Source organism: Solanum dulcamara, chromosome 1, assembly GCF_947179165.1.
Source record: "Solanum dulcamara chromosome 1, daSolDulc1.2, whole genome shotgun sequence".
In the NCBI taxonomy this organism is placed as follows: Eukaryota; Viridiplantae; Streptophyta; class Magnoliopsida; order Solanales; family Solanaceae; genus Solanum; species Solanum dulcamara.
In genome coordinates, this window is record NC_077237.1 from 61,926,641 (window position 1) to 61,951,303 (window position 24,663).

The 24,663-nt window shown below is 33.6% G+C and overlaps 2 protein-coding genes and 1 long non-coding RNA gene across 6 annotated transcripts; 2 read left to right on the forward strand and 1 right to left on the reverse strand.

Annotated features, from left to right (window-relative positions):
• The first annotated feature begins 512 nt into the window (after positions 1-512).
• Positions 513-3,724, forward strand: LOC129890469 (peptidyl-tRNA hydrolase, mitochondrial). The gene is made up of 8 exons (XM_055966034.1): positions 513-921; positions 1,011-1,095; positions 1,883-1,950; positions 2,037-2,087; positions 2,157-2,230; positions 3,050-3,108; positions 3,179-3,255; positions 3,352-3,724. The coding sequence occupies exons 1-8, from the start codon at positions 616-618 to the stop codon at positions 3,457-3,459; spliced, it is 828 nt and encodes a 275-aa protein (XP_055822009.1). The 5' UTR covers positions 513-615; the 3' UTR covers positions 3,460-3,724.
• A 1,687-nt stretch (positions 3,725-5,411) lies between these two features.
• Positions 5,412-7,801, forward strand: LOC129893449 (uncharacterized). Its single transcript, XM_055968988.1, has 3 exons — positions 5,412-5,715; positions 6,298-6,578; positions 7,676-7,801. Exons 1-3 carry the CDS (start codon positions 5,412-5,414, stop codon positions 7,799-7,801), a joined length of 711 nt encoding a protein of 236 aa, XP_055824963.1.
• A 7,243-nt stretch (positions 7,802-15,044) lies between these two features.
• Positions 15,045-24,009, reverse strand: LOC129888372 (uncharacterized). Of its 4 annotated transcripts, none has more exons than XR_008766648.1 (4): positions 23,389-24,008; positions 16,923-17,035; positions 16,467-16,733; positions 15,045-15,735 (listed from the first exon to the last, which is right to left on the reverse strand). It is a non-coding gene; the product is annotated as an uncharacterized LOC129888372 (long non-coding RNA). The 4 variants fall into 4 exon arrangements; XR_008766646.1 differs by lacking the exon at positions 15,045-15,735 and having other exon boundaries at positions 16,383-16,733; positions 23,389-23,477; positions 23,810-24,009; XR_008766649.1 differs by lacking the exon at positions 15,045-15,735 and having other exon boundaries at positions 16,383-16,733; positions 23,389-23,477; positions 23,774-24,009.
• Between the last annotated feature and the right edge of the window lie 654 nt (positions 24,010-24,663).

The window sequence follows — 24,663 nt, forward strand, 5'->3', positions numbered from 1 at the left end:
AAAGAGTTGCGGTCAATCCATCCTTCTGACGTGCGGGGGTCAGGAGTACGGTAGAACCCAGAGGTGGAAGCGGTTCTGATAGGCAGGACAAAGTACTTTCAATGGTGATGAAAGAGGGGGAAATGCCTCTAAGCCTAAGTATTCCTCAATGAACAATAGCGTACAAGTACAATTTCTGACTTAAAGACTACTAGTTGAAGTACAGCCGACTCTAACATTCGACCGACGATCCTTTGTCTTTGTGGCCACCGCCTTTTCTCCTCCTCCTCGGTAGCTAAAAGAAAAACGCTCTTTAAAGACTAATTTTTATTAGGTTTAAAAATACCTTTTGTTTACTGCTTCCTTGTTCTTTCTCTTTTGTTTTAAGTTTGTTTAAATTTTATATGTTCTTGCTTATGTTAATTATAGGGGTATTTTTTTAGCCAAATTAGTAAAAGTAGTCATTTTTTAACCAAATCATTAACGGCGAGCATTTTTTATTCTTTTACATTTTTTTAAAATATAAGGGTCACTTTTTTGAGTGAGTGGGGGAGGGGCTGTTGCAATTCCAAATTCAGCCAATCCGTTTCTGTTCTAAATTCGACTTCCAACACCTCCCTAACATATAGAAGCACAATGAAACTAGCATGTGGAATTTCTAGCACTGCATCATCGTTGACGGTCCTGTGCCGCCGTGGCCGTCCCCTTTTATCCTTCTCCTCCGTGGTTAAAACCCTAAATTCATCCTCGTATTGGAGGGGTTGGATGAGCAACACCGCCGCGACCGGCTCTTTATACCAAATATCTTGTTCAATGATTACCTCAACCTCCCCACCGGCGTTATCGGCTCCTCAGCCGGAGAAACCGAAGCCAAAGCCACAGCCATGGCTCATCGTTGGCCTTGGTAACCCTGGGAAACGATACGCTGGCACCCGTCACAACGTACGTTCTATTGATTTTTCTTCTGTGTTTTTGATGTTCCTAATGATTTTTTTATATATATGTAATGACTCAAATATTTAATTTGGCAGGTGGGTTTTGAAATGATAGATACTATAGCTGATGCTGAAGGAATATCAATGGCCAGTGTTTCCTTCAAAGCTCAATTTGGGAAAGGTTCTTTCTTTTCCTTGTTATACTTGATTCCGGAGTTCTCTTTACTGATATATACAGCTACATAGTGATCTTGTCTAACATTACAACGAATTCCGTACACAACATTATTGCATTGACTAGTCTATATGTGGTTCTAATAATTTGCATCTGTTTGCTGATTTTGTTCTAATATTCCCCAACACTGGTCTAGTGGTAACAGCGCAGCCCATGATATGTGGGGTTAGGCCCCTGTTAGGGGTTCAAACCCTGCCATATACGAAAGTCTGGTATATGTGTGTAGAAGGGTTGGGAGAGTCGATTTTCCACTGAATTTCAAATTGTGTCCACTGGCGCTCAGATTTATTGGTTATCAAATTAGGAATAATAATAGTAATCCGTTTGTTGATGATAACCTTTGCTACATAGGCAGTTCATTTGCTGTAGTCATTTCAATTATGTAGGTGCTTCCTCTACCTTCTTCAAATTGCACTAAAATTAGCAAAAGAATTTACACACGTCCCTTATGGGTTACTCCATTTAATTTAGCTAATTATTGAAGCTAGTGGGCTTGACATGTTGCATCAAGATTTTCTTTCTCATTAGACATTATACCTTTAATGCTAATATTTGGCTATTTTTTGGTGAACTGCATTGACATGCTATGTTAATAGGGAAGATTATTTAACCAAGCTTTTTCAAATCTGGACCTGGAAAGAAGGAACAAGTCTGATAAATAACTCAGTTGTTCAAATTTGCTCTTTAGTTTTTAGGATTTCTTTCATGTTTGTTGGGTTCTTTTGCTATCTAGGTTTCATTGGAGATAATCCAGTTATGCTTGCTAAGCCTCAAACTTTCATGAATGCAAGTGGTGAGTCTGTAAGTTCACTCATCTTAGCATGACCTATCTCTTGTAACTTCCATCCACAAAGTACTACAAAATTGATATTTACATTGTTTCACAGGTTGGGGCGATCGTTTCATATTATAAGATTCCACTGAAGCAAGTTCTTGTGGTAAGCTATGACAGTTTAGCATAGAACTTATCTTCGTAACAACTTCTAAGTAAAACTTTTTAACTGCAGGTTTTTGACGACTTAGATTTGCCTTTTGCAAAGTTGAGGTTATTGCCAAAAGGTGGTCATGGAGGACACAATGGGTAATTTTTATTGTTAGAAAGTTTCCTTTATCTTAGAACTTTCATCACGTGCTTATAATGATTCTGAAGTCAATTCTAGATTTCAGTTTCTGCTATTTGCTTGGATTACTTGATGCTTGAATAATGTAGATTGCTATTGATTGAAGATTTAGAAGCAAGATAATTGATGAATACCTAACATTTTATAGTTCACTCCTCATAAACTGCTTGTGGTTGATTATCAAAGTGTGTAGAAGTCGTTATGATGGATTCATGAATTTGCATAGTTTCACAAGTCAAGCGGGTCTATTGACCAAATAGTTGGGTTTTGTTAGTTTTGGCTTTCATCCTCAATTTCTCATTGTTTTACATATTTAGTTTGTAGGCTAGAGTTTTGTGGACGGAAAATTTAACATAGTCTTTGCACTCAAATTATCACCTTGAGCTGGACTCGAAACTGCTTGTTGACTGTTTTTCTCCTGGTGCACAATTCGAGCCTGTGACGTATGCCTAATCCACACATCACGCGTTGTGCTCGTAGTCTCTTACCCCTAGACGAAAGCCTTGGGGCTTGTGATACATGGATCATGAAGATACATGTGAATTTCACTCCCTAGTGAATAAAGTAAATTAAAAAAAAAATGGAGGCAATACTATTAAGACTATCTGGGAAGATTTAGATCAAGCACCATGAACAGCAAAAAAAAAGTGAAAAATGAAATAGGAAAACCTTGGTGGTCTGAAGAATTTGTTTGTACAATACTCTTAGATTAGCTATATTTCTGCACTCTCTGTTACATGAATACTGGCACGAGTAATCTCTGTTTTTTTGTTGTAAAGGATGAGGAGCATTATGAATCATCTTAAAGGGAATCGTGATTTTCTCCGTTTACGAATAGGTATTTCCTATCTTTAAGTACATCATTTCTGTATGTTATTTTAGTTTTAAAACTTTGATATTTTCTCTAGGCATTGGGAGGCCTCCTGGGAAAATGGATCCGGCAAGTTTTGTTCTTCGCGCATTTAATCGACAAGAACGCGAAGAGGTACCTTTTTTTTCTTATTATTTTAAGTAAACTTCAGGAGTACAAACAACCCAACCCCATTTGATGATGCTTTTGTTTTTATATATAAAAATGCAGTTGGACTTCACATTACAGAATGGTTTGGAAGCAGTAAGAATTTTAGTGCTCGAGGGCTTCGACAAAAGCGCCACATTTGTGAATAGTGCCAAACCCTTGACAGTTTAGGCTAGGGAATTCATTCATTTTTTCGGAGTTTGGTGATCTATGGGAGAAAGGTGCGAGATCGACTGTTTGCCTGGGTACAGAAATATAGTTCGTATACTGAAATACTTTAGTATGAGGCCATAAAATCATGTTAAATCATTTTTGGTAATGATTTTTTCAGAGTTTTATACTTATTCCTATTTTATTTTTTGGGGTTCCCCTTTGCCACGGTAAGTTTGAACTTGCATTTGTTTGTTGTAAGGTATCCAAGTGAGATGTCAATTAAGCTTGCTTCTTTTATCGTTATCCTGTTCGAAATGGGAGAAGTTGATTAATTTGGGTATGTATCTACATTTATTCCGAACGCCGCTCTTCGCACGGTTAAACTTTTTTTTGTTTTTGTAAATATAATTGGTATAATGACATAACTTTCTATAATACCATATTGAACGCAAATATATAATCTTAGGCATTGATAAAAAAAGTTTATATATAATGTATAAGCAAAACTGTATATGAAAATATAGATTAGAAAAATAAATCCTAAAAAAATTATTGCAAACCTTTCATAATTAAATGTTGGTGACAAATAGAATTACTTATTATGCTACCCAAAAAAAGAATTACTTATTGTAAATAAAATAATACAGTTGTAGGTAGGCAATCTATGCTCAAATTGATCACAAAAAAATCATACTCTGACCTTCAGAAGAAAGATTAGCGATGCCAATTTCTTGTTTGCAAAAGAGAAAAGATGAGCAAGTATTTTCGCTCTTTCCTTAGTTTTTCTTTCTTTCTGAGAAATTCATTAGTTGGGAAATGAAAAAATCAACTTGAAGGGGAGATCGGGAAAAGGTGAAGATGGGAAAAAAAATAGAAATGATATATAGTATAATATTTTCTTCACTTATTATGAAGTATATTAACATGAATTTCACGTGACCTATTATTCCTCTAAAATGAGCACCTACATAGATTTGATATGCTTATTTTCTACACATTCTTTTGCGCTATTTCCCAAACAATATAGCAAATTTTACAAATCAAAAAAACTGTTGCTCCATAAAAGTTAGAGAAAACTTACCTGGAACATTTGATGCTCCATTAACGACAGATAAAATTTGTACTTGAAAAAATCAATGCTCCATAAAAATCAAAGAAATTAAACCTTCTTACATCCGTGCTATTAAAACTTAGTGCAACAGGAAAGTTTTTTTTTTTGTTTCTTCTACAGACTTCGGTGTCTTGTCTCCAACTAGACATATACAGTAAAACCTCTTTAATGCATATTTTTGGGATCGGAAAAAATATTCATTTATCGAGATTATTAGTTTATCGATAAATGCATAAAATATTTATTTATCGATAAATAAATATTTATTATTTTAGAAAGTATTTTGTAGTATATGCCATAAGAAAGGAAAAAAATATATTTGATTAAGAATTTCAAAAGTTTAAATCTAGAAAATTAAAAAGTGTAGTCTTTGCATATTTATTATTTAAATCTAGGAAAGCTAAACGAATTTAGTGAAGTTTAATGTTTCTAATTGTATTCATGTATATAGAATATAAAGAGATTTTATGTTAACTATAAACGGAAAAACCTAGTTGTTTAAAAATCATAATCCAAGTATAATGTGTTCTCATCATTTGAAAGACGTACAAAAATCATCTTTAACCAATAAAATAAGAAATGCAATATGTGACCATAACCAATAAAATAAGAAACGCACTATGTGAGCATAAGAAAGAGAATTCAACTATTAGCCAAAAAGATTTGCAAGCATGGGTGAAACAAAAGTTTGATTTGACTATTAGTCAATCAACAATACCCCACACTCTCAAAAGGTTGGCAGATTATTTGTCAAATGAGATAAAAAAATAGCAATGCCAAGTGGCAAAAATCGAAAAAATACCCTGATTTAGAGAAAATTTTGTACGAGTGATTTCTTCAAATGCAAGAGAAAGTGAACATGTCAGGGGAAATTATCCAAGGAAAAGCAAAAAATCTTTTCCTGAAAATGTATGGTCAAACTAATCCAGAATTCAGCTTCTCTTCTGGTTGGTTAGAACGTTTCAAGTTAAGATGCAAAATCAAGTCTTATACATGTTTTGGTGAAAGTAGTTCAGTTATCATGAAGAACATTGAAAACGAATTGCCTAACATACAGTCAAAACTAGATCAGTTTGAATTGAAAGATATTTATAATATGGATGAAACTGGACTATTTTACCGATTGGAAGCTGATCATTCACTTGCTACCAAGCAGCTTGAAGGTCGCAAAAAAAGACAAAGAGAGAATTACTCTTGCTCTCTGTTGCAATGGTGATGGATTTGACAATGTACCATTGTGGATTATTGATAAGTTTGCAAATCCTAGATGCTTTAAAAATATGAACATGAACAATCTTAATTGCATGTATAGATCCAACAAGAAAGCTTGGATGACTGGCTTGCTTTTCCAAGAATATGATGGCTGGTTTGATAAGAGAATGAATGGCGGGAGGGTTTTGTTAATAGTAGACAATTGCCCAGCTCATCCAAAGATAGTTGAAGGCCTAAGAAATGTAGAGTTGTTTTCTTACCTCCTAACACAACGTCTAAGATTTAACCACGTGATGCTGGGATTATTCGAGCCTTCGAAGCTCATTATCGTCGTCGTCTTTATTTCAGCATCCTACAAGGCCTTGAGGTTGAAGCACCAAATACTGAAAGAATTAATATTTTGAATGCTATTAATTTTGCTAACTTGGCTTGAAATTTTGATGTGAAAGAAATAACAATTGCAAATTATTTTCGGCATTGTAAGATCCGATCGGAAGAAAACAATGTTCCCAAACCATAAATTGGTGAATTAGATGAAGGTATCCAAGGAATTGGTGAATTAGATGAAGGTATTCAAGAATTAAATGATGTCATCTCTAATTTAGCCTACATAAATGTGATGGATGTTGAACATCTTTTGAACTACCCTAAAGAGAATGATACAATTATGAAATCACCTATAGAGGAAGAGATTATTCAATATGTAATGAATAATGATGATGAGAATGATCCTGAACAAGATAATAGTAGCATTGTCCCACATGTATCGTCAAAGAAGGCATTTCAAGCAATGACTACATTGTCAAACTATTTGGTACAACACGAACAAAATATTTCGAAAATTGTGTTCGCTCTTCAAAAAGTTAAAGATGATATTAATTTTAGTTTTGGTGGGAAGAAAAAATAATCAACTGTAGAATCGTATTTAAAAAAAATAGTTATTGGTCTAGTATGATTGACTGATTAAATATATATAAATTCTTGATGTATTCTAGTAATTATTACTTTTTCAGGGCCTTTATACTTTATTTTTAATTGTTATCTAATGCATTTAGAAGGGGAGCCTTGGAGTAACTGGTAAAGTTGCTGCCATGTGACCAGGAGGTCACGGGTTCAAGCCTTGGAAACAGCCTCTGGCAGAAATGTAAGGTAAGGCTGCGTACAATAGACCCTTGTGGTCGGGCCCTTCCCCGGACCCTGCGCATAGCGGGAGCTTAAGTGCACCGGGCTGCCCTTTTTTTGTTATCTAATGCATTTAGCGAGAATATTACTTTAATATAACTGGCTCAAGTCGGAATCAGAGAAAAATATTTATTTAGTGAGATTATTACTTTATCGAATATTACTTTATCGAGGTTTTACTGTATGTAGGTTATTTTGTTCAATTCTATGCAAGATTTTTTACGTACCAATGTATTTAAATGTTTCCTTCCTTAATTCTGGATCTTATGACACCCTTCAGAGGTGAGACTTCGAAGAGCACCCTTCATCTCCTAGTGAAAAAAGTTTTAAAATGAAAGTCTTTGTTAAAATACTTCATGATGCTACGAAAAAAACAAGGTGGAATGGTCTAATGGACTTTTGTATTTGTATGAATTTGTATTCTGTATTCTTTTACTTGACAATTTGTCAACAGAACTTCTGAACCCATTGAAACACAATATTTTAAACACTTTTTTACTATTCAATTGTGTGTATCCCAAACACTGACACATCATTTTAATTTTTTTTATAAAATGGCACGTATGATTATAAAATGACATCTGTAAGCCACATCATTTTAGTTACACTTCTCTTTCCATTTGCCTTTGCCATCACTATCCCCATCCCCACAATCTCATTTCATTCCTCTCTCATCTTCCTTACACTATTTCCTTTTCCACCCTCGTCTACTTTCCTTCATTGAAAAAGAATATTGGTATGACTAAAGAAGACGAAGAAGACGGGTTCAACCAGGGCAATCCATCTCCGTCTCCGTCCAAGTCGAAGAAGACGGGTTTACAGCTTGAGTGGACTATGTGGCGGGAGATTGTTTGAGTTTTGTGTTGTTTTTTTTCGATTTTCAACTTATTTATGGAAGTTTTTCAATTATATTTATTTATGTATTATTTGTAGTTTAGTCTGGATTACATCTTCTCTTTGTGTCTTTGTTTGATTTGGGGGTTTTGGTCGATTTACATTGATTTTGTTAAAAGTTTTTGGGGATTTTGCTTTGTTTCGTGCCTAATGTTAGTGTAAGATGCTTTTATAGTAGTGTTATACCTTCAATGGCATGTTTCCGATTTTGATTAGATTATAGAATTCTAACAAAAATGATTTTTCACGGTGATGAAGAAGGATACAACAAGATCAACCAAAAAATTGAAACAAAAAATTTATTGAAAATGCATGGAAAAAACAGCAGTATAATGACGAGAAAAAATGGAAGGGAAATTTGGTAGGAGAAGATCGAAAAAGAGGCAAGAAAAACCTGAAATTTGTCCAACAATGGTGTTAGATGCAAATGGGAAGATGATGGCTCTATAACAAGGGTCTCACGCTCTTAATATGTGTGTATCACACGCTCTTTGACTTTATTTGCCGGATGCCAAGTCAAAAAAAGTGTTTAAAATATTGTGTTTTGATGGATTAAGAGGTTCAGTTGAGAAATAGTTAAGTAGAAGGGTTCAGAATACAAATTCAAACAAGTACACGTGAGAAATAGTTAAGTAGAAGGGTTCAGAATACAAATTCATACACGGTTCCATTATTTTGCCAAAAACAATATAAAAGAAAATCTTATCAACTAAATTAATGAAAGAAATAAATTTCCCAAGAAAAATAATGTTAATTAGTTATTCGGTAATAATAGCATCCAATCACCGGGTCAAGTTCTACTTTCATTGAGTAAAGATGCATGATCTTACGTTTTGATTTTAAGTGTATAGCTAAGGGGGGTAAAGATATTTAAAATAATACCTAGGATTTTAACTTGGAATCTCATAATGAAATTTGAACTCCTTAATTTGTAATCACTAAGTGAGTATGTAATCTTGTATTAATTAGGATATTCAAAATCTATATATATATATATGTAAAAATAAAAAATATCTTATACATACAATAATATTTTTTGTTGAAATTCGGATGAACACCTGACCCCTCTAGATCTGTCCCAAAGAGGACAACAAATAAAGACAGAAGAAGATCTCTACAACTCAACTTCAAGGGGACAAGGATTAAAGACATAAGAATTAAAAAGAAAGGGATGAGGAGTTTTACCAGAAAAGAAATAAGACTGTTGGTAGGAGTCGTATTAATGGGTTTTTAAAATGTAATGTTTGAGAAATACAGTTTAACGTCGATGCGATATAGATAAAAGAAAGAGGACGTGTCTTTTGGTTTAAGAAGAAATGTCTTTTTGGATTTGATAAATAGGAAAAATAGAATAAAAGGGAAAAAAAATGATAGAAAATAATAAATGGGTTTCTACTCAATGAGGCATGCCACATCATGGGGTCAAAGATCCTTTTTATATATATATATATACTAGGTATATTGCCCGCATCTCGCGTGGGATAAACTACCCCTAATTAGCTTATATTAGGATTGCTTATTGGGTGGATCGAACGGATTATTATGTTTAACGGTTTGACTTAACAGTTATCGTCTTTTAAAAGTACTAATCCGCTAGCCAACCTATAAGATATCGGTTGGTTTAGTATCGGATTAGCAATTATCGAACGGTTATCGGACGGTGTATCGATTAAGTATAGGTTACCAAGTAAAAGGCATTTCGAATTTATTTGTATCTTCAGAATCAACCCAAAGACAATAATTTAAAAGTTCTAGCAAATGGATATACATTATAGCCTTGCACTCTGTCAATCAAAACTTTGAGAAGTTTTGTAGCATCAGTAAAATTTTAAACGCGAAAGCAGCCTATCTATTGCCCACTATAAATCGTGGCAAGCAAGGTGGTTTCTGCTGTCAGCACACATATCACCAGGCCCCAAACTTCACAAATGAAAGAAAAACTTGTACCCAGTAGCCATCTCAAATGACCATCTCCATGGGACAATAAAGAGAAACATATTTTGACATATATTATTCATTGCTTAGACTCACCAGTACAGCAACAATTGTGTAAGGTATGCTCCAAAGCTTTTTGGACAAGTAAATTAAGAATCAAAGTGAAAAAAGTCACTACAAAGAACGAGTCTTGGGATAAATCACACTACTAAAAGCACTCCGGCACATGTCATATATCTATATTAGTAGAAACTTTACCGTATTAATAAGATCTCTAGGTGAAGGAAGGACAGCTCCAGTATGATAGTAATCAATCCCTAAACCACCACTGATATCATATCACTGAATCTTTGAAACCCCTTTTCGTGTTGAGATTTTGAACTGTTGTTATCCCTTCTCTCCCTCTATAGTGTTCATACCCAGCTTTTGAAAAGAGAATAGAGGCGGAGGTTCGACGGCCTAAGGGAAAGGAGGGGAGGTCTGGTGGAGGAGAAGAGGAGGCGATGCAACTGGGCATTAGAGAATGAGAGATGAGAGTCTGAGAGACTGAGACAGAGGCGGCAACGACAAGTAACTAAGCTTAGCCAAGTGCCCAAGTAGAAGTGTAGAACTCTGTAGAAGAGTAGAAGTAGGGTTGCTACTTTAAATGGGCTTGCCTGTTTAATTAAATGGGCTTGGCTCTTATTTTAGATTTATAAATTATAATTATCAATATTATACATATTTTATATGTTTAGGGATAAAATATATTAAAATATAATAAATTCTTAACGGATTAACGGTTTACCCAATAAAAAAATTGAGTAATCCGTCCCCCACACCGATAAGCCGTTAATTATAAAATTTAAATCCATTCCCCACTCGCTAATCCGATAACCCAATACCAATAAGCCAATAAGCCAATTTTGCGGATGGGTTATCGATAGCGGAATAATTTTGAACAGCCCTAGCTTATATGTTATTGAATTTATTATGTCGATTATAAAATTATTGAAAATACGAAAACATATCTCTCATTTGATGAAATAACGTATGATCATTTCGATTCACGATTTAAGCAAGGGAGAATATTTCACTGAAGGCCATGCACTCTGCAACTCTCTGATTTATCAAAGCTTGTCAACATGTGTCCACATTCTTAGTCTATTTGATTTAACAATTCTGAGAAGATATATACATTGAATAACTTCTTGCAACATGAGAAGGTAAGAAAACTTGTAGACAGTTAGAACTATTAGTGTATCTTTTCACTATCTTTCTATTAGGGGTGTGTAAAAACCAAACCGACCGATAAATCGAATCAAAAAGGTGTTATTGATTTATTGCAATTGAATTATTGGGTTAACGGTTATTTACTTTTTTTAAAAAAAAATTATTGGATTATCGGTTCGGTATTGGTTTTTTAATATTGAGTCATTGGGTAAACTGATAACTCCTTTAGACTATAATAATTTACTAATTTAATTTTTAGTTTTTTCACTCATACACTAATACTATCTAGTATTTAGTATTTACCCTTTAAGCTTTGCCGCTTTAGCAAGGTTCACTGTTAAGTGGCAAGGGTTTGCAAGTTGAAAGTTGCTACGACGGCGGCTCCAAGAATCGTATTTGTTTTAAAAGTATTTTCTTATTGGTTAAACCAAAAATAGAACCATTAAAGACCAAAAACCGATAAGTCAAAAACCAATCACAAATATCTTATTGATTTGGCTTTCAGTTTAGCATATTTAAAAATAAAAAACCAATAAATCGAACCGATAATACTTAAAACCGAACCGAATTGACAGATACACACCCCTACTTTCTATGAAGAGTCAAAAGAGAATTGTCAGTCACTTTTGCTTCTAGAGTATTGCATGACTTAGTCTATCTGAGCAAAACCGATTTCATTTTCATTAGAAAAATTATATAATGCCCCGTAACTTCTAAGCAAAGATATGAACCATCCTCAGTATGCATATAGACCCGAAATCAATGACTTCTAAGTTGTACATATATGTTAAGGTCCTTTCTAAGTATTCTAAGTGTATCTGATGTAGTTTAGGATCATAAGAAACCTCAAACGCCAAGCCAAGTTCAAATATTTCTATTGACTAAATTTTCGCATAAGTTCATATAAGAGTTAATTTTAAATTCCTATATATATATATATGCTTCTTTAGCAAGGTTCACTATTAAGTGGCAAGAGCTTGCAAGTTGTAAGTTATAAGTATGCAAGTTGCTACGACGGCGGCTCCAGAAATCGTATTTGTTTTAAAAGTATTTTCTTATTGGTTAAACCAAAAACCGAACCATTAAAGACCAAATACCAATAAACCAAAACCTAATCACAAATATCTTATTGGTTTGACTATTAGTTTAGCATATTTAAAAATCGAAAACCAATAAACCGAACAGATAATACAATAAAACCGAACCAAATTGACAGATACACACACCTACTTTCTATGAAGAGTAAAAATAGAATAATTGTCAGTCACTTTTGCTTCTGAGTATTACATGACTTTGTCTATCTGAGCAAAATCGATTTCATTGTCATTAAAAAAATTATGTAACGCCCCGTCATTTCTAAGCAAAGATCTGAACCATCCTCAGTATGCATATAGACCCTAACCCAATGACTTCTAAGTTGTACATATATGTTAAGGTCCTTTGTAATTATTCTAAGTGTATTTGATATAGTTTAGGGTCATAAGAAACCTCAAACGCCAAGTCAAGTTCAAAACATTTCTATTGGCTAAGTTTTTGCATGAGTTCATATAAGGGTCAATTTTAAATTCCTATATCTCTCATCATATTAAGATTTAGATGGACCATGACCTATATAATTAAAGGTATATGAGTCTTATTTCCAACGCCGCCAATTTTGAATCATTTGGAGTTCATAGTAGAAAGTTATGATTGTTTTATTGAAGCATGTCCAAATAGTCCTATTCGCCGAGCTCACTTGCCAATTTTCTGACTCGCCAAATGGCTCATCGAATAGCCGATTTAGCTCGCCAAATGGGTCTGAAACCCTTCAAACTGTGAATATTTTGGCGATCTAAATCTCCATTTTGGCGACCCGCCGAATAGGTCGGCGAGGAGACCTCTAGTTCACCGATTTGTCCGATGAAATTCATTAAAAGGTTATTTTCTTTGATTTTTATAATTTTCTTACGTTCCTAAAAGGGTATTCTTGACCTTTTACCATCAATTAACTTCCATAAGTCTATATTATAGCCTAATAACCTCTCTATTCAGATCCAAGCCTAAAAAAATATTACATTCGCACATTCTAAATTCTTTCAAGGAAGAAAAAGGGTTCTTCACCTTCAAGCCTTAGTTCAAGGCTTCAAGTCAGTATTTTCCTTCCAGGTATGTAAGGCTTCAGTGAGAGTATTCCTTCCACTCTCATGCCTAAAGTATTTTGACTATATGATGAATTATATTTAAATCTAGGATTTTACCCAATCTTTTTCAAGATATGATTTTAAAGCAAAGTTATAGTTTTTATTAAAGATTTCTCATGCATCTCACTGAATTACTATGAACTATATATTTTATTTTATGATTATGACTCTAAAAGAATGTGTCAATATTATTTATGAAGTTATCAAACCTAATTTTGAGTATTTACACGTTATGCATAATTTCAAATAAGTTGTCTCATGTTTAAAGTCATATGCATAGAAGTAAATATATATTTATGAAAGAGATATTTGAGCACTGCCTCAAAATACTTATGATTCAAGATTTGATTTTTGAGATTAGTCTCACTTATGATTTAAGATATTACTTTTGAGCTTAGTCTAACATATGATTAATATATATATATATATATATATATATATATATATATGGACAGTTTTTATACTTATGAGCATTAAAATGTATTTATGTTATTTTGGGAGGACTATTTAGCACCGAGTGAACTTTAGGGATGAAGGTTTTCATTAGCATCCGTGGACCTTTAGTAGAAATCTCTAAGTCCCATAACTATGTGCCACCATAGGACTTGAGTATAATGCTTTGTTGGAAAACTCCATATGGCTCTGAGAGGCACAGACTAGTAGCTTCACATAGATATGATATGGTTCTATATCCAAACAAAGTATAGGACAACCCTCCTAATTGGGTTAGCTGTTGGATATCATGAGTTCACATAGTTTATGTCGATTATAAGAAATTCCCAGTTATGCATTTTTATGATACAATCTTCACATATTATGGTTAATTTTAAGTATGCTATGTTATGTATATGTTTATTTGAAAGAGTTCTGAGATAGACTTATCTCTATATATGTTTTTGAAAGAAGATTTTTAATGGTATTTAGACATGAACTCCAATTGTTTTCTCTTCAAGTTCTCTCACTATGTACGTGAATTTTGAAAGCCTTATTTCACTGTCCTCATTATGCTATTTTCATGATTGTGTTAGTGTTCCTTAATTACTCAGTACATTCCACATATTGACGTATACTTTCTTTGCTACATCCTTTTATGATGTAGATTCTGACACTCGTTCTCAGACTCGTGGCTAGCAAGGTTGTAGCAGTTCTCAGTCAGCAGTTGGTGAGTCCTCCTTATTCGAGGACTTCATGGAGTAGTTTTAGTTAGTTCTTTTACTAAGTTATGGTAGTCGGGGGCTATGCCTAGAAAAAACTTATTTTTTTATTTAGATATTAGAGGCTTTTTTCAAACATTAGTTTTCAGTCTTCATGGATATGTTATCTTTCTAATAAGACTTTTTATGCCTATGTTCCATCTTCCACTTAGTTTTCTTATAATATGCTTTGATGTATTATGCCAAGGTTTAGCTTGGGACCACTCGTGGTTCTAAGTACCCTGTCTCGGCTATGAGGTTGACTCGGATCGTGACAAATTACCTCATAAGTATTCACACCCGTCAAAATTCCATGCCTAAAATTAGATTTAGTCCCTCTCAAAATGCGTGGAAATAGTAGCATATTATGTTTAAATAATAGAGATAATTTTTAAAAAATTGTCTTAATAGATGGATTCCATAGTTAAGGCACACAATTTTTCACACAAATGAGCAACCAAATAATTATTCATAAAAGTAGCTCCATGTCACGATCATCTTTGCGTCTTGTTAAAAAGTACAATACTTTTTAGCTTTGCGTATTTTATTGAAATTTTCAAGTTTGTGTACTGTGTCATTCTTGTTATATTGAGTATCTTGGGAGATAGAATTAAAAGAGACCTTTGAGTTATGTATTTGAGAATTTAGGACACAATTTTTAAAAATTAGGTAAAAGGGACTCTAGTATAATTAGAGATTAATGGGTTATGCTAATTTTAAAAAAAATATTTTTATACACCCCAAAGTTTTGCTATTTACAAACAGACCCAACATATAAGAGTTTTAGCCAAAAGGGCAACAACCAATTTCCAGCAAATCTGCTTGTTTTTTTTAGCGGGAGCAACAACCCTTTCCATATTATCTTCGTCTACTTCCATATCTTCTTCTTTTTTTCTTTTTTTTCAATCTCAACACATTTCAGCCTTCCAAACTCCTTGCTCTCTTCAAACTAGGGTTAGATTTATCTTCATTGAACAAAAATGAAATTTGCATTTGCCTTCTTCTTCATCACTAAACCAAAGATTTTTTAATTTGTGTTACTTCTCTGTTCTTGATAGTAATTTGTTAATACATTGTTTGGGAATTTGCTTCAAAGGGGATAAACATTTCATCTGTTCTTCTATATTGTTAATAAACAACTACACGTTGTTTATAAACAACTACACGTTGTTTATAAACAATATGCAGTTGTTTATAAACAACATGCAGTTGTTTATAAACAACTTCATGTTGTTTAAACAACTGGATTATGTTTACACAAATGACCTGCATTGCACAACATGGTATTTATGCTAAGAGTTTGCACTGCACATGCAGGCTCCATGTAAACAACCAAACTTTGTTTAAACAATCAAAAGTTGATTGCACTGCGAACCTGCAAATAAATTATCTATGTATTAATGGGGGACACAAGTATGACATCACATAATACAATATTTCACTGATTCAAGAGGAGGAAAACATGAAGAGGAAAAAAAAATGATGTTGATCTACCTTCAATTTTCGAATAAAGGAAAAAGAATTAGGAAAAAAAAGAGAAGAGAGGAGAACAGAGAAAATAAAAAATTGAATAAAGGAGCCCTAAATTGGAGAAAAGAAAAGAAAACAGAAGAAAAGAGAGGAGAGAAAACAGAACAGCTCATTGGAAGAAAATGAAGAGAATGAAGAAAATTTAGGATTTTATTAAAAGTTTTTGATATTTTAATTTTTTACCCTAAATTTACAAATATTTCAAATCAACCCCATTTCTTTATAATTAACCCCTAATTATATATTTATAACAGAAAAAAGAAAAAAAATACAAATCCCCTATCCTTCATTTCACTCTCAAACATTCCTTTTACCTCATTCTCCCGAGTATCTTTACATTGTTTTTGTTGCTGCTTTAGATAAAGTCACTTGACTATTTTCAATTTTCTAACCTTGTTTGCCCCCCCCCCCCCCTTTATTTTGGAGGAAATAAAAAAATTAAAAGCATGTCAATTTATGGTTGGGTGTTCATGATATCAATTGGATTCAATGTAGCAAAAAGGTCTGTTGTCCTCTTCTTATTTTACCCTCTCTCCACATTTTTCGTATAAAAGCATAGTACGTCTATCGACTTACTTTTAATGTTAAATCATTGATGAATTGACAGTGTGAGAGTGAACAATGAATTGGGAGCAGGGCATCCAAAATCAGCAACATTTTTAGAAATAGTTGTCACAGCATGCTCTTTCATCATCTCGGTAGTTTCTGCAATCCTCGTTCTCACATTGTGTAACGTCAATTGCTATGAATTTACTAGAGGAGAAGTTGTGGCTGAAGATGTTTCTTATCTTTCTCCGTTGCTCGTGCTTACCCTTGCACTTAATGGAATTCAGCCCGTCTTATCTGGCAATCGCGTAACATATATTAGAAAAGAAAGAGTGTCAAACAAAAGTTGTGGTGCGTCATTTTTTTATTTTAAAAGAACAGAAAGGGCGATTCAATAGAAGACTGTAGAAGTCAGAGTAAAGGTTAATGAGAGACTTTCATGGTACATTAGTAAAGTGAAGTGTGTGCAAGTGAGATGCAAGTTACCTGCATGATCCTTAGGGAGTGTGGTTGGCGCACTAGAGGAAGTAAAATCCTACTATGGTAAATTCTATTTTTCCACAAGTCTCCATCTCCATCTCCATCTGTACATGTATTAGCTGTACAAAATACAGTAATTCAAAAGGCGAAAGGGGAGGTTTTATTGAAGGATATTTATATAAGACAATGGTCAACAATATCATTAAAATAGTAATTCAAAAGGGTGGGTTTCAGCAGTGGAGTGAATCAAAGATGGGCTGGAGTAAAATCCCAAAGCACATTAAAAATAGATTCATAGAACACAAAGCAGACAATTAGCAGAGAGAATAATCACATAAAAGAAATGGAAGAAGTAGGAAAGCAAATTCATAACGATACAAATTAAAAGGACCTACAAACTAAACTATATAGAAAGATAAAAGAAGTAAGCAATAGAGGGAAGAATCAGGGAAAAATACCTACAAGACTCAGAAAAAAATCCTTCAGCCATCTTATACTTCTACTGACTGTATCGGATATCTAAAATCTAGAGGAAAGTTGGGTGATAAACCCTTCAAGAGATTACTGGCAACATAGAGGGACTTGAATCCGGTGATGTGGCAGCGCTTGCTCGTAGGAATAGAAATAGACAGAAGGAGTGAAGATCACAAGGATGGATAAAGGTAATGGACTAAAGCACCATATTTGAGTACAATGCGAGTAGAGGAAATAGGAGAATATATTTGAAAAGGATTAATAAATGTTTGAAGAGAGCAAAGAAGCGATGTTACGACCTTACTGGAGTTTGAAGAGGGGAAAACAAGAGACGTTACCCTCTTCACATATTATGGTTAATTTGAAGTATTCTATGTTATGTATATTTTTATGAAAGATTTCTGAAATAGACTTATCTCTATATATGCTTTTGAAAGAAGATTTTTAATGGTATTTAGACATGAACTCCATTTGTTTTTTCTACAAGTTCTCTCACTATGTACATGATTTTTGAACACTTTATTTCACTAGCCTCGTTATGCTATTTTCATGATTATGTTAGCGCTTCTTAATTACTTAGTACATTCCACATAGTGGCGCATACTTTCTCTGCTGCATTCTTTTATGATGTAGATTTCGGCACTCGTTCTCAGACTCGTGACTAGTAAAGTTGCAGAAGTTCTCAATCAGTAGTTGGTGAGTCCTCCTTATTCGAGGACTTCATGAAGTAGTTTTAGTTAGTTCTTTTACTAAGTTTTGGTAGTCTGGGGCCATGTCCCGGAAAAGTACTTATTTCTTTTGATTTTGATATTAGAGGCATGTTTCAGTCGTTAGTTTTTAGTCTTCAAGGATATGTTATCTTTCTAATAAGACCTTTTATGCATATGTTCCAACTTTCGCTTAATTTTCTTATTATAAGATTTGATGTGTTATGTCAAGGGTTAGCTTGGGACAACTCACGGTTCTAAGTACCGTGTCTTGGCTAGGATGTAGACTCGAGTCGTGACAAACTTGGTATCAGATCCCTAGGTTCAAGTGTCCTAGGATGTCTGAAAAAATGCATCTAGTAGAGTCTCTTGTATGGGTATGAAGTGTGCCACTTATAAGGGGGAGGCTACAGGATGTTTAGGAAATACTTTTCCTTCTTTCATACTCTCGATCGCGCAACAGAGCTATTCTCTTAGAAATATATGTAGATTCGTGCGTTTCTCAAATTCTTCTAACTATTCCTCATCTTCGAGGTGAGAGAAGTAGCAAAGCTTTTTTCCAACGAATAAGGTACTCTCAGATAGAACTATTAGCATTTTAGAGATTGCACAAAGGGCTTGATAGGAGCCTATTAATATGCTTTAGCCCTTCAATTCAAAATCTTATGTCCTTGTTTATGTGAATCATGTTGTTTAGCCAAACTTTGATATGTATTCAGATTTCTCTACAATCCTCCATTACATAGAACATTCATGAAAAAAGAAAAAATGTGTCCAAATTCTTGGATAGTATTGGCACCCGAAAAATAATGTGATTTTGAGATTTCATGATTTATAAGTAGTAGAATGATCTAAGATTAGAAGTGTGAATCTAGAATTGTAATAGCCAGAAGGTGAGGATAACGAAATATCAAAGTGTAGCTTATATATATATATATATATATATATATATATATATATATATATATATATAGAGAGAGAGAGAGAGAGAGAGAGAGAGAGAGAGAAGTTATGTATCCGTTATGTTAGAATGAAGTTGTTAAGTCTTCAGGTGGTAACTACTAAGGGGTAGTAAGTTAAAGTAGTTTGAGTGACAGAAGGTAGAGAAGAAGTGAGTGGTTAGAGATTGATGGATCTAGGCATTGCATTGTGATTTTGAAAAGGAACTGCTTAATGCTTGTAGAGCTATGAATATAGTTTAGATGTATGGATGGATAAGTAGTAGTGATGTGGAAAAGAAGGATATGCTAATATATTATAATTAGATAAATGGTAAGATTAAGATCATCTGTCATTACTATGAGGTTTAAGTGGACTAGTGTTCCTAAAATTTTATCCAGTAGCTGCTAAGATAGAATAGTATGTGAAGTTGGATTGTTATGCATGTTTGGTGCGAGACGCTAAGCTTGAAATATGAATGATCACCAAGGTGAAAATAAATGATAGTTTGGAGATAGTGATGCTCGTTTTACGGAATGATCTGGTAGGCTTGAAATAGTGTATGTAAGGATTTAAGTTTTTTAATTATCAATAAATTTGTCGGTGATGGTATGATATAGATCTGATTCATAGGTGAGAATGGTGACTAAGTCATTGGATAAAGGAGACCCTTAATCAATAGAAAAATAGAAGTGAACCCAAGATGATATGTAGTTGCATGATATTCTAAGATTATTAAGTGTTATGTGTTCCTAATTAGTATGTTTGAAGCTAGGTGTGGATAAAGCTAAGTATAGTATGTCTTATTGGGTGTTCTTAAGAGTTATTCTCTATTGATTTAGAGGGATATGAACTTACAGGTATGATGCCAGTAGAATTAAAAGAAAGATTCAAATTATGAGGTGTTAGAGGAATTGGTTATGTTTGCTAGTACAAGCTTAGGTTATAGGATGAAAATTATAGAAGTTAGAGGAAGTTAAGAGTGGTATCTCTGAAAGGATTATCCTAGAATGATGCTAGTATCCTCCAAATATGGTTTTTCGGGTAAGTTAAGCATTCATGTGTATATTATCGCTGATTTTAAAGGATATGCGATAGGCCCGTATACTTGAAATGTTGGACTTGATATAAGAGGGAGATGATAAGGAGAAGAATCAAATCAAGTCTTGTGAATCAAATTGCGATGCATTTCAAAAGAAGTTATAATAAGATAGCAATTCATTTCTATTGTAGAGTATTCCTCATATTTAAGTTATTATGGCATCCTACTCATCTCTTACGTGTTAGCATCGTACCCATGATCCATACTCATGAACCTCATACAGATTCATGCCCATGCTCAGGTTCTAGAATAGAAAGCAATAGCTTCAGAACATGACCCTCATATTATTCCATGAATTTATGACTTCTAGATCTATGATATACAACTCATGATGTATGTACCCATGATTTCTCAGCATACTCAGTCCTATGTACTCATAAATACATTCTTGGTGATAAGTGAAATCATAATACGTTATGTGTATTTTCAGATCAGGTTTCTTGAACAACTCATGCCTATGATTTCGTTGTTCTAAATCCTGCTCTCGTTTACCCATGATGTTGATGGATGGTTTGACATGTTCTATGCCTAGAATGCCTCTTTATGTATGCTTTATGCTTCAAGTTTATGACATACTCGTTCCCATTACACTTTTCTCTTGAGACCCTCATTTATGAGTGTCAAAGTCATGATAAGTATAAGCTATGATTTTATATTATCTCTCTTATTCTAGATCTGCATATTCTAGTTCTTTATTGATTCTTCGTATGCTATGATAGTGGTGTTGATAGAAGTTGAATGATGATTTTAGATGAGAAGATAGTTTTTCCTTATTGGGAAGATCAGGATATGCCTATTCTACTTAAGGTTATAAAAGTGGAGGGAGATCAAGGATCTATTGTATTAAATTACAAGAAAAGTGTTGGTATGGCTTTTGGTATAGTCCTTGAATATTTTAGCTTGTAAAAATGTTAGGAAAGCTAAAGACTGTTAGATGGATTGGTTACCTTGAAGTCTATAAAGTAGTTATAGTGATGGGCTTGAATATCGTGTTCATAATATGGAAGAATGCATTATGCACAAGTAGCTTCTTGATTTGAACTTGAGGTTAGTTGAATGGAATGGTAAGAAGAAGTAGTATTCTTGAGATAGAATCCCTACAGAAATGTAGGATTAGAACATTCATATTACATGTAGCACCTTGTGACTTCAGGTTAGGCTTGAGCATTGTGAGAGCATGTAGTTAGACTCAGACTTGAGTAGAAGTAGTCACATGTACCCTTGTAGGGGTTATAAGTTGCAGTAGATGAAGGGTATTATTCAAGAGGAGAAGCGTAATTTAGAAGTATTTCTAACCTTAAAAGTCATCAGTCATATTGCTTAAGGCATATTAGAACTATTTCTTTTGATTCAAATATTAGAGGCTTGTTTCAGACATTAGTTTTCAGTCTTCATGGGGACGTTATCTTTCTAATAAGATCTTTTATGCGTATCTTCCAGCTTCTGCTTTGTTTTCTTATAATATGCTTTGATTTATTATGCCAATAGTTAGCTTGGAATCACTCTTGGTTCTAAGTACCGTGTATCGATTAGGGTGTAGACTCTGATCGTGATAAATTAGCTCATAAGAATTCATACCCATCAAAATTCCCTGCCTAAAATTAGATTTAGTCTCTCTCAAAATGCAAGAAAATAGTAGCATATTACATTCAAATTGTGTTTAAATAATACAAATAATTTTAACAAATTGTCTTAATAGATGGATTCCATTGTTAATGCACACAAATTTTCACACGAATGAGCAACCAAATAGTTATTTATAAAAGCAGCTCCATGTCACGACCATCTTTGCGTCTTGTTAAGAAAGTCCAAACTTTTTTAGCTTTGTGTATTTTATTCAAAGTTTCAAGTTTATGTACTCTTTGTCATTCTTTGTCACATTGAATATCTTTACATTTGTTTTTGTTGCTGGTTTGGATAAAGTCACTTGACTATTTTCAATTTGCTAACCTTGTTGTCCCCCACCTCCTTTATTTTGGCGGAAATAAAATAATTAAAAGCATGACAATTTCTTGTTGTGTGTTCATGATATCAGTTGGATTCAATGCAGCAACAAGGTCTGTTATCTTCTTCTTATTTTTTCCTCTCTCCACATTTTTCGTATAAAAGCATAGTACGTTTATCAACTTACTTTTAATGTTAAATCATTGATGAATTGAAAATATGAGAGTGAGCAATGAATTAGGATCATCCAAAATCGACAGCATTTTCTAAAATAGTTGTCACAACATGCTCTTTCATCATCTCGGTAATTTCTGCAATCCTCGTTCTTGCATTATGTAACTTCAATTGCTATGACTTTACTGGGGGAGAAGTTATGGATGAAGCTGTCTCTGATATTTGTCCGTTGCTCGTGCTTACCTTTTTCACTTAAGGAGTGAAAAAGACAGAAGGAGTGAAGATCAGAAGGATGGCTAAAGGTAATGGTGTAAAGCGCTATATTTGAGAACAACGCGAGTAGGGGAAACAGGGGAATATATTTGAAGATGATTAGTAGATGTTTGAAGAGAGCAAAAAAGCAACGTCACGACCTTACGGGAGTTTGAAGAGGGGAAAAGAAGCGTTATGGGAGCTTTAAAGTGATGTTGAATTCTACTTTAGATGGTCTTTCATTTTATTTCAATTATTTATATGTTTGTTGATCATTGAGGCATGCCACATGGGGGGCTTAGGATCCTCTTATATATATACCTCGACTAATTTCTCATGATGTGTACTACAATCCTCTTTTGCTTAAATATTCTGTCACGTGCTCCACGTAGGAAAATAATTTCATTGTGACAATCTAAATAAATTAATATTAGAAAAAAAGTTCAGGTTAAAGGTTAAAAACTATCATTGCATAAACTAATTTATTTATGCCGTGACATCCGACATCTCCTTCTCCGCCTTCTTATATATGGTCTCATCCAAGTCGTGGTGTCGTTATCTCTGGCTTGGAAGGGGAGTGTTTAGACAAAACGCCTAGAGTGTTTGTAGACAAACATTAAGTCTAGTCAGCGTTTAGCTATATTTGCTGACCATTAGGTGATACTTTTGGTAGGAAACTCATACTACTAATAGTTCAGTTTTGAAACTCCATAAAATAGAATACTTTAAGTGTGTTTTGATCCTTTAACTCATAATTAACATACTAACAATCTGTTGCTCAATTCTAACGACATAACTTTCAAGATACCTAAAAATAATTAAAGCAAACTCTATAATAGTAAATGGAAATTCAACCAAAAAAGATTCAACACAAACAAACCTCCGAGTGTCTCTCTCTTTCTTCAAATGCATATTCCAATATATTTGAATTTTGCTCCAGCCTCATTCAATAGTTCCCATCGATTAATTCTGCAATGAGAAAGTTGCCCCAAAAAAAGACAATGAAAATAGTATGAGCCTAAGGAAAATCATATCAAAACATTCAATTAAGAAAACTGATACTAAAAGAGTTATAATACAATTAAGATATAAATGAGAACAAAGTAAAAAAACAAACCGGTCCTATGTTTTAATCAAAACTACTGACAACTAACAAATCAACAAATAGACGGAATACAATATATACATAAAACTCCAATCATGCATAAATGAAAATTTAAAAATTGTAAAGACAATCATGCATCAGCCGTTTCTTGTCCATTAACTTTAGACACGAAGAAGGCAATGAATGGAGTTTTAACTATATCTTAATCTTCTTTTATTCCAGTTCACAACTTATTAAGCATGAAGATCAAAATTGAGAGTTGGATTTAAGTAGTGGGTTTTAGAGCGGTGAAGAGAGATTTGAGAGAAAGAGGAGTAATTGATGAGGCAAAACAAACGTTACAGAGAGAGGGAAAAGCATCAAATAGAGAGTGCCGAAGCGGTATTTTATATTTTAGGGACTTTGTTTTCTCCTATAAAATTGCCAAAAAAAATTATGATAAAAGATAAATAAGAATCCTTCATTTGTGTGGTGCCACATCACAGGCCTTGAGATTCTCATTTATATATATAAGATAAGATTGGTTGGTTACCCGTAGCTTGTTCAATTCACTCAAGCCGTTCAATCTTCACGAAGGGCTTATAATGAATTTGTACCCTTTGTATAAGAAGACAAATAGAAAATCTAACATTTCAATTATTTTCTGATACGTACTTTGTATTTGGTTGCTTAGTACAATAGGAATCACATTTCTTTTGTTCCTGCGGAACTCAAATGTAACCAATTGCACATTCCAGAATGAATCAATTTTCATACGAATCTTACCCATGCACATTTGTGTTTAATGAAGTGGGAGTAATGTGATGACCCTCCATATTATCATGCCACCTAGCTGACACTTGAAACACCATTTTTCCAAGTGGGATGCTTACACAAAAACTAATACTAGCATTTTTGGGAAAATTGTTTAGTCATGAGGATTTTCCTTGGAAAGACTTTATATTCTTATGAAATATCTAGGAAGATTTTCTTGAAAGGTCTTATAACATTCTGAAGAGGAGACCTACTTGTAAATGTGGATTATGGCCAGTAAATTGTAGATGCATCAGG